Source organism: Erinaceus europaeus, chromosome 16, assembly GCF_950295315.1.
Source record: "Erinaceus europaeus chromosome 16, mEriEur2.1, whole genome shotgun sequence".
Lineage (NCBI taxonomy): Eukaryota > Metazoa > Chordata > Mammalia > Eulipotyphla > Erinaceidae > Erinaceus > Erinaceus europaeus.
This window is the reverse complement of record NC_080177.1, coordinates 13,550,689-13,560,870: the sequence shown is the minus strand read 5'-3', so window position 1 is coordinate 13,560,870 and position 10,182 is coordinate 13,550,689. Positions and strand designations below refer to the sequence as shown.

Genomic DNA, 10,182 nt, shown 5'->3' with positions numbered 1-10,182 from the left:
GGGTTTGAGTTGCCTTATGCTTTAGTAGACTGGGAAGACACTCATTTGCAGATGAGGAAGAAGGCTTAAAGAGGCTAGGTAACGGTGTTGTGGATACCCATGTGGGTGCTGGGAGCAAACCAGCTGGGGGTGAGCTCCTCCCTCATCCAATGTGTGTTCAGCCCACCTCCTGCAGACTGCGCCCCCACCCCACTTCTCTGTGCTTCTGGTCCAGATTCAGAAGTCCCACATGAGCCATCCTTAAAGGCCCTCTGTTATTAGGGTTACCCCTGAGCCTGGGGATTGGGTGAGTGTCTCCATTTAGGGGATACTTGACTGTAGGTAGTTCCCTTTATTCTCAGAATACTGACAAGCTCATAGAGAAGGAACAGACCTGTTTATGGCCATATCACCGTGAACACATCCAATCTCGTAAGCTAAGCAGAGTTGGGCCTGGTTTGTACTTGGATGGGAGAAGGAACGGACCAGCTGGGAACTAAGAATGTGGCCAGTACACTACCTGCCCCATTGTAGGGCAGAATAAAGGAACCTCTGAGAGCAGAAAAGTGGTTTATTTTCAATAGGGACAATTAGAGCAGGAAGAGAAGCGCCAAAGAACACCAGAGATCCCAGGCCAGGTTCTGACTGTGTTTAAAGACGCCAAGTCAGCTGTACTGTAACACTCAAGTGCTGAGGGGGTTCCTGTTAACTGCTCTGTGGTTCCAGCCTCTGCACTCTTCTTCACGTCATGAGGGGGCATCTTGGGAAGGGGTCCTAAGATGCCAGCATCTGTGCACCCACTTCATCCTTAGACACATAGCCCCTTACACACACACACACACACACACTAGCTCTAGACTTAGATTTTACTTCAGAAGAAGGGGTGTCATTTTATCCTAAAAATAGCTCTGCACCTCCCAATCTCTAGTCCCCAGACAGTGCCTCACACTTCTCCAGGCTGAAGCCCATTGTAAACCTAGTGGTCACAGCCCACACAGGGCAGGAGGTGGGAGACCAGTCCCCTGAAACCATGTGGGGGTGACTGATCATGGCCACCTGGACCAAAGTTAGCAGGTGAGGGTGGGGAGACACCTCCCCACAACAGGAAGTCTAGAAATTCTCATAGTGGTGGGAAAAATGAGTCCGGTCCTGCTTGTTGATGAGCTGACAGGCCTTTTCCACATTCTTGGTCATGCCAGGGGGGCCACAGCTAAACACCCCAATCTTTCTGACCTGTTGGGAGACAAAGTGAAGGCTAGCTCAGCAGGAGTGCTTGGTGCAGGCTCAGCCCATGTTCCTAGTGGGGGTGTGCTGTGTGCAGGCACAGTGAGGACTGGCTCAGTTTTGGCAAACTTGCTCACAGCGAGTCCAGTCTCTGCACCTCAAGGCACTTGCCAGCATTAAGCGACACATCTGATTTGCCTAACTTTTCTCTCCCCTTCCGCCCTTCTTAGACCACTGCTCAGCTTCTTCTGGCCCTTGGTGGTGGTGGTAAGGGGGATATTTAATCTGTAATCTCTGAACTCAGGCATAAAAAGTCCCCCCTGCATAACTATTAAATGTTATTTCCTAGCCATGTTTCTGATGGGGTATGGGGCTCTGCTCAGCCCCAGATGGTAAAGGTGAGGTGCTTGCAGATGTTGGTTGGACTAGAGCGGAAGACTGACCTGTGGGTGGACCTCCTGCAGGGAGTTGAAGAAGGGCTCGAAGGGGGGGCGGCCGAAGTGGGTGACAGAGCGCAGGCCCGTGAACAGACTCCGGTTCAGCACCTTCTGGAAGTGCCGCTCACAGATGTACTGGGGAGGGAGTGGGAGGAGGCGGTCACAGGCAGGTAGGACCAGGGTCAGCTGCTCACGTGATCCCTGACCTCCCTAGGCCCGCTTGGCCGGCCCTGGCACACCAGCATGGTGGTCCTGAGGTCGAACTTCTCAGCCAGCTGGGTGATGTAGATGTGTACAGACACCAGGTCCTGGCGGTCATTCTCCTCCACCTCCCGGATGATGTCAGCCAGCCACTCGAACTGCCGCTGGGTCCGCGTCACCCAGATGAAGTAGATCTGGGGACACACGGCTGGAGCTCAGGTCCCAGCTCCTGTCATCCCAGGGGGTCTGTTCCAGACAGCCTGGGGACAGGGGGTATCTAGGGCCACAAGGCCAGGCTCTGGTAGACATGTGGAGTTGCTCCAGGACAGTGGAGCAGTGGCACTGAACCATGGTGTATGTGAGATAGGACTCTGGTTCACTGAAGCCACCAGGTTCCCCACCTCCAGGCTGCCCAGATGAAGGTGTTCATGTTGAGACCAGGGGCAACACGTCTGCCCTGCAGGTACCCACCACCAGGTTTTGATGGGGAGAAGCAGTGAGTTAAGGGGCAGTGGAGGAAGGGAGCCGTCAGTCATTTACTGAATGCTCCCAACATCTGGGCTGGGCCTCCCCCTCCTCTCCCCCCCCCACCCCCGCATTCCTGCACCCCTGATTCACCTGCCAGGCCCAGGGAGACAAGCAGGGACCTGCCTCCAGGTCTAGGATGGGGGGAAGGGACCCACCGCGGAGGCCTGAGGGCCTGGGCTGTGTTCCCAAAGCCAGCCCAGCCCACCAGCCCTGCCTGGCCACCTCCCTTCCTCAAATCCAGTTTTACTTGTGCCCTGCCCCGAGTGCCCTTCCCTTTCCCAGCCCCACAATGCTTCAGGTCTCCTAGGAGAGGGGAACAGATTTCTCTAGCCCTCCTCAGCCCTGCAGGAAGGACCCACAGAAACACATCCTCAGATAACTGAGTCTGTAAGCTAGGCAGGAGCCTAGCGGTATCAGCGAACCAAACTCGCCCTTTAGGTTCTGGGGATACTCTGATCCTCCTGGGGTCAGGTCAGCTGGGTCATGTCCAGATCAGAGAGGCTGAGGTCAAGGTCAGAGGCTCAGATAGACATGCCACTAGGTACTGGGAGCCATGGGCTGGCAGGAGGAGACTCACTTTCTTACAGAACACTTGGCAGCTGACTGACGACTTGAAGACCAGGTCTTTGAGGATAGAGGCAAAGGGGGTGACCCCAATGCCCCCTCCCACCAGCACTGACACCTCAAACTTATGCCACTCCTGGTGGCCCTCTCCAAATGGTCCATCGAGGTATAGCTGCAGAAAGGGGAGTGTGTTTGCATTAAGCTCTGCTTCCACCATAGTTCTGAAGCCAGAAACTGGAGATGTGGAAAGGCAAATGGGTGGGTATATGGAATGGGGCGAGGGGAGGGAAGCTGGTGGAGTTTTCTGGAATAACCAGTCTCTGGATGGACACGGGGGGGGGGCATAGCGGGGGATCTGGTGTCCCCAGGCCAGCACTTGTTAAGGGTATGATGAGGGGGTATGTGGCCTTGGGCTGGGCACCTTGGGGTATCTGGCACAAACGTCCCCCGTTGGGGGTGAGTAGATCTCCCTGAGGCGCGTGGTCCAGGGCCCTGCTGCCCGGATGTGCAGACTCAGCGTGTCCTCGTGGGGCGCAGACGTCAGCGTGAAGGGGTGATACTCCGTGGTCCCCAGGGCCAGGCAGGCGATCCGCACCCACTGTCCTGATTTGTACTCGAAGCCCTGGGGCCGTTGGAACCGCAGGTGGGTCACTCCTAAAAAAAGAGGTGAGAGGAGGAAGATGGCGGTTACCTTCGTAGCTACTCGAGCAGCAGGGCTGGCACTGGCATGGGGACCAGAGGCCTTTGCCTCCAATGGGAAGGCCAGGAAGTCTCTACAAGGACCACTATTATGGCCGTAAAGTCTGACGGGGGCTTCTGACTCCAGAGCTACCACTGGGTCCTACATTGCCAACCGACTGACTGACAAGCTGCCCCCATTCATGACGGAATCTTCTGCAGTGGCTCAGACTCAGCAGCTAATACCCAGGCAGTCACTGATGCAGTCACTTATCAGCTTGGCTTCCACAGCACTGGACTGAATGAGCCTCCACTGGTACACACAGCTGCCAGACTCTTTAAGGAGATGTGTTACTGATACCGAGAAGAGCTAATGGCAGGAATCATCACTGCAGGCTTGGTCCCAAGAAAGAGGACAGGTGTACTCAGTGCTCGTGGGAGGTATGATGGCTAGGCAGTCCTTCGCCACTGGGGGTTCTGGGAGCTCCTACATCTATGGCTATATTGATGCTACCTACTGGGAAGGCATGGGCAAGGAAGAATGTCTTCAGTTCACTGCTAATGCTCTTGCTTTGGCCATGGAGCGGGATGGCTCAAGTTGGAGGGGTGATCTGCCCGGCAGCCATTGCAGAATCGGGTGGAGCGGCAGGTACTTTTGGGGAGATCAGATCCCCAAATTCGCCATCGCCACTTTACCACCTCCTTAAATACTGGGATTCTAGGATATGATAGGAGGCACCCCATACAGATACTAAATCAAATGAACACTTTGTTAAAGAGAGAGCTGGGTACAGCAGTCCTGAACCCAGCAACAATATAGTCCACAGAGAGTCTCCCCCACCCACGGTTTCTGCTTGAAGTCATCACTCCCTTCCCAACAAATCCACGTTGACGAGGGGCTGGGTCGCACTGGGGTTGGTGGCCAGATGGGCAGGGGGCAGCCTGGCCTGGGCTCCTCTTCTCTGTTGTGAGAGAACCTTAGACCTGCTGAGCAAGAGCTTCTCTCACCTGTCCCTAGTCCCTTTTCCCCAAGGCCCCAGGCCCCTCTGGCTTTGGCCAGATTTATTTATTTATTTACCAGAACACTGTTCAGTTCTGGCTTATAGTGGTGCAGGGAACTGAACCTGGGACTTTGGAGCCTCAGGCATGAGAGTCTTTTTGCATAACCATTATGCTATCTACCCTCTGCCTGGCCAGGAGATTTTGAGGTCCTGCCATTGTCCTCTGGCAGCCTCGCAGCTGGTACCTGAGGGCAACAGCTCGGCCTTCACCACGCCAATCTCCACCTTCTTCCGGCTCAGGCTCACCAGCTTGTCCCCCATGTAGATGAGGGCTGGCACCAGGAAGTAGATGTGGAAACGGGGCAGCTGGATCAGAGCGAAGCTGCCGTGGATGATGAGCTGCAGAGAGTGAAAGGGGGTGGCTAAGACCTGCCCACAGCAGGCGGTGAGGCCAACACAGGCCATAGCACCTGCACCTCCCCACTGGCACATCCTGAACCTCCTCCCCTCCCCTTGTGCCACATTCCTTCCAGGTTCTAAGACCCAACCACTCTAAAGCATCCCTGAGAATAAGACTGCATTTCCGAATTAGCGTATCGCACCAAAGTAAAAGACTCTGGGGTGGGGCTGAGTGGGTGGGGAGAATACAGGTCCAAGAAGGATGACAGAGGACCTAGTGGGGGTTGTATTGTGATATGGGAAACTGGGGAATGTTATGCATGTACAAACTATTGTACTTACTGTTGAATGTAAAACATTAATTCCCCAATAAAAAAAAATCAGAAAAGAAAAATAAATAAATAAATACAGAAAAAGAAAGACTGCATTTCCCTGACCCCAACCCAGACCAAACTACAGAGCTGTCACCTACCCTTCTAGCCAGTCTTCTGTTTTACTCTGCTGTAGTTCATTCTTTCTTTCCTTCTCCCTTCCTCCCCCCTCTCTTTTCTTTCTCCTCCTCCTCTTCCTCTCTTCCTCCTCCTCTTCTTCTTCCCCCCCCCCCTCTCTCTCTCTCTATCTTTGCCACCAAGGTTGTTATTGGGGCTCAGTGTCAACACTACAAATTCCCTGGGGTTAGCATGCATCCTTTTCTATTCTGTTTGAAAGGGCAGAGAGGAATTGAGAGGGGTGGGGGAGAGGGAGAGAGACATAAAGACACTTGCAATACTTGTTTCACCTCTTGTGAATCTTATCCCCACCCACCCCCAGCTCCTGCAGGTGGGGACCAGGGGCTAGAACCGGGATCCTTCTACATGGTAACATGTGCTTAATCAGGTGTGCCACCAACCAGCCCTTTGTCCCCAGAGTTTTTTTTTTAAGATTTAATTTATTTATTAATAAGAAAAACAGGAGGAGAAAGAGAAAGAATCAGACATTACTCTGATAATGTGTTGCCAGGGATTGAACTCAGGCCCTCATGCTTTATTAAATTTTTTTAAAATTTATTTTATTTGTTTATTCCCTTTTGTTGCCCTTTTTTTTAATTGTTGTTGTCGTTGTTGGATAGGACAGAGAGAAATGGAGAGGGAGGGGAAGACAACAGAGAGGAGGAGAGAAAGACACCTGCAGACCTGCTTCACCGCCTGTGAAGCGACTCCCCTGCAGGTGGGGAGCCGGGGTTCGAACTGGGATCCTTATGGCGGTCCTTGTGCTTTGCGCCACCTGTGCTTAACCCGCTGCACCACAGCCTGACTCTCATGCTTGAGACTTTAATGCTTTATCCATTATGCCACTTCCCAGACCACCCCAGAACTTTAAAAGTCTCTGTGGGGAGCCAGGCAGTAGCACAGTGGGTTAAGTGCACATGGCACAAAGCACAAGGACCAGCGAAGGGATCCTGGTTCGAGCCCCCAGCTCCCCACCTGCAGGAGGGTCACTTCACAGGCAGTGAAGCATGTCTGCAGGTGTCTATCTTTCTCTTCTCCTTTCTCGATTTCTTTCTGTCCTATCCAACAACAACGACAACAATAACAATAACAACAAAATGGAAAAAATGGCTGCCAGGAGCTGTGGATACATAGTACAGGCACTGGGAGTCAGGTGGTAGTGCAGCAGGTTTAGCGCGGGTAGCGCAAAGCGCAAGGACTGGCGTTCTAGCCCCCGCCCACCTGCAGGGGGGCCGTTTCACAAGCAGTGAAGCAGGTCTGCTGGTGTCTATCTTTCTCTCCCCCTCTCTGTCTTCCCCTCCTCTCTCCATTTCTCTCTGTCCTATCCAACAACGACGACAACAACAATAACTACCATAATAAAACAAGGGCAACAAAAGGGAATAAATAAAAAAATTAAAAATTAAAAACAAAACACAAAAAAAAACCCAACAACACACATAGTAAAGGCACTAAGCCCCAGTGAAAACTCTAGAGACAAAAAAATAAATAAAGTCTCTGTGGACTCCCCACTGCCCCCACAAGGCCTTGTGACGGTCTAGCCTCTGCCAGCCAGCGTTTCCCTGTTCTGCAAACCTGGCTAGTCCTTTCTGCTTCAGCATCCTTGTACCTGTTGTTCTCTGTCAGCAATCCCCCTCCCCGGCTCCTCCCATGTCTAGCTCCCATATCAAAGCACAAATGCCACCTCCTCAGGCCTCCCTTGATCCTCTCTCATATCTCTGTTGACATCCTATTTTTTTTCCCTACAGGGTTATTGCTGGGACTCGGTGCCTGCACTTTGACTCTGCTGCTCCTGGAGGCTATTTTTTCCCCTTTTGTTGCCCTTGTTGTTTATCGTTGTTGTGGTTATTGCTGTCGTTGTTGTTGGATAGGACAGGGAGAAATGTAGAGCGGAGGGGAAGACAAAGAGAGGGAAAGAAAGACACTTAGATCTGCTTCACCACCTGTGAAGTGACCCCCCCCCCGTGGGTGGGTGGGGGGGCTCGAACCGGGATCCTTACTCTGGTCCTTGCGCTACCGCCCGAAATCCCGGGCGGCCATCTTTTTCCCCCACTGTTGTTGCTGTTGGACAGGCCAGAGAGAAATTGAGAGAGTAGGGGAATACAGAGAGGGGGAAAGAAAGACACCTGCAGACCCGTTTCACAACTTGTGAAGTGACTCCCCTGCAGGTAGGGAGTCCGGAGTTCAAACCGGGATCCTTGAGCCAGTCCTTGCATTTCGTACTATGTGCACTTAACCCAGTATGCTACCGCCCGGTCCCCGGCTCTCTTTGCTTTAGGATCTGCTTATGGAGAATTCATGGACCAAATCCAATGTCTATTTCCAGATAACATCTACCTCCACCCTTGGCAACCTGTGGCACTGTCGCTTCCCTGACCCCTTGTCACTTCTGCAGCAGTGCCCTGCTAGATGTTGCTCTTCCTGTCTCCTCTACCAGTGGCTCCTTCTTTCACACTCAATCCTGCCTGTCTCCAAGTCTAATTTCCTCACCCTCTGTGAGTCACTTCCTGTGCTCTGCCATGTGGTGTGGCCTCAGCTGGGCCATGGCTCTCATTGGCAGCCCATTCAGGCCCTGTGTATCTTGTCACCACCTGATGCCCCATGGCCACCCACACTCCCCAGAATAATCCATCATCTTTTCCATCTCTGCACCTGTGCTCATGCCCTTCCTTCTACCTGGCAGACTCATTGCTTTCCCTTTGCTTAACTCTCCTGAAGGTTTGGCTCAAGTCCTCTCTCCTCCAAGGTCCTCCTTAATCAGTTTGGCCCGAATGAAACTTTCTTCAGAGAGTGCCTGACAATTACTGTTCAGGACGCTCAGAAACTCATCCTATATCATCTGTGTCTGTTCATTTTGATCATTTCCAAGTCAAAGGCAGTAATTCTGTGGTGGATTCCTGAGGACAGAACTCTCCTCAGTTGGGTCTAGCAGAGAGCTCACAGATTAGACCCTCAGTCTGGTAAACTGGACTCTATCCCCCCCCCCCCACTGAGTGCCCCATTCTGGAGCCTCTACTCACAGAACCAACTCAAAAACTTCTGGCAAGTCCCTCTTCCACTGTGCAGCCCATGCCCACCCCTACTGCTTTCTGAGCATCCAACCAGACTGAAAAATAATGTTAGGGTGACCTCATATGCCTGTTTATATGCCCCAATTTGTGTTGGCTTTGCTTTGAAACCACAGAGCTGCTGTGGACTTGTGGCTGGCTGAGGAGCCAGGGAGCAACCCTGGGGGCTCAGCATTGGGCACACAGTCCCCACCCTCCATAGTCTGGATCTGGAGCCTGGATAACCGTCCCCAGGCTTCACCTCTCACGGATGACTTTTTCAAACAGACAGAGACAGATTAGAGGTGCAGAGAAAAAAGACACTCCAGGGCCAAAGCTTCCCTTAGTAGAGTGGAAAGACCTGAGCCCAGATAGTGCCCATGATAAAGCAAGCACACTATGCAAGTGAGCTATCTTACTGGCCTTTCTCCAGGGTCTTTTACTTGCACTTTCCCTTTCTGCCTAAAGCCACCTGATCCCCCCCCCCCCCACCATGCATGAGATGTTCTAACACTCCTGCACTTTTCTGAGCTGAACCCCAATAATCCCCCAAATCCGGGAGAAAGTCTGGCAGGGATTTTGTCTCAGGATGCTACTCTTCTGGGGTCTTCCACATGGTTCAAAGAAGCTGTTTTATCAGCAGAAACAAGAGTATCCTCTCCACTAAGAGAAACAGCAACCCAGACACTAGGGCTCCACCCATCACTGGGAAAGGGGAAGGGAGGGATTAATAGCCACAGCTTCCCAAAAAGGGAGAAATGTCTATGGAAACAAACTGTCATCAATTCTAGGGAGCATTCTAAGCCAGGGCTGGGTAATTATCTTCAGAACCATGAAGTACTGAGCCTCTAGCAAGATGGAAATACTTCCTGGGGCAGGGGTTAGATTGCATAGTGGTTATGCAAAGAGACTCTCCTATCTGAGGCTCCAAAGTCCCAGGTTGGGGGTTGGGCAGTAGCGCAGTGGGTTAAGTGCACAAAGTCCCAGGTTCAATCCCCTGCACCATCATAAACCCAAGCTGAGCAGTGCTCTGGGATAAAAAATGGAAGAACAGAAACATAAGGGCTGGGGAGATAACAAAGTAGTTCTGCAAAAAGACTTTCATGCTTGAGGCACTAAAGGTCCCAGTTTCAGTCCCCAACACTGTGAGACTAGAGCCAGGGGTGCTCTGATGAAAATCAATTAATTTAAAAAAAGAAAGAAAGGAAGGAAAGGAAATACTTTCCAGCAGTGAAAACAGAGTGATACCCAGGAGGAGGCAGGGTGGGCCGTGGGTGACAGCCTGATCCAGGCACTGGAGAATTGCCCCTCTGCCCCTGGACAGTGGAGCCCCCTGAGTGCAGTTCTGTATGGAGTCGGCTGAGGACAGCCCTGTGGGCTCTGTGATTCTTGGATGTCCTCCTAGTCTGGATGGGGACGACTGGGCCCTCGAGGCTCATGGAGTGCCCTTTGGGGACAGGCCCGAGCCCATGGAGAGGGTGAGCCAAGCAGAGGGATGATGCAGGGGCACAGATCAGAGTCATCTGTGAGTTGTGAAACTGACCAATGGAAGCAGCTGAAGGCAAACCCAAGGGCAAGTGAAGAGAACAGGAGAGAAGTCAGGGAATGTGAAGGCAGGGAGGGAGGAACCTAGGTT

The 10,182-nt window shown here is 52.4% G+C and overlaps 1 protein-coding gene and 1 pseudogene across 4 annotated transcripts in view; one reads left to right on the top strand and one right to left on the bottom strand.

Annotated features, from left to right (window-relative positions):
- Window positions 1-535: 535 nt before the first annotated feature.
- DUOX1 (dual oxidase 1) overlaps window positions 536-10,182 on the bottom strand; it is a 48,179-nt gene continuing 38,532 nt past the window's right edge. For 2 of the 4 annotated variants that reach the window (XM_060174561.1, XM_060174562.1), the window contains 6 exons: window positions 4,858-5,011; window positions 3,355-3,587; window positions 2,947-3,105; window positions 1,880-2,035; window positions 1,647-1,775; window positions 536-1,212 (listed from right to left, as the gene is read on the bottom strand). In XM_060174561.1, the coding sequence (XP_060030544.1) occupies window positions 1,090-1,212; window positions 1,647-1,775; window positions 1,880-2,035; window positions 2,947-3,105; window positions 3,355-3,587; window positions 4,858-5,011 (954 nt within the window). In that variant the 3' untranslated portion in view covers window positions 536-1,089. Of the gene's footprint in view, window positions 1,213-1,646; window positions 1,776-1,879; window positions 2,036-2,946; window positions 3,106-3,354; window positions 3,588-4,857; window positions 5,012-5,612; window positions 5,709-10,182 lie in introns of those variants that run through there. The other 2 variants (XM_060174563.1, XM_060174564.1) reach the window with 2 other exon arrangements.
- LOC103108376 (proteasome subunit beta type-6-like) lies at window positions 3,614-4,440 on the top strand (annotated as a pseudogene).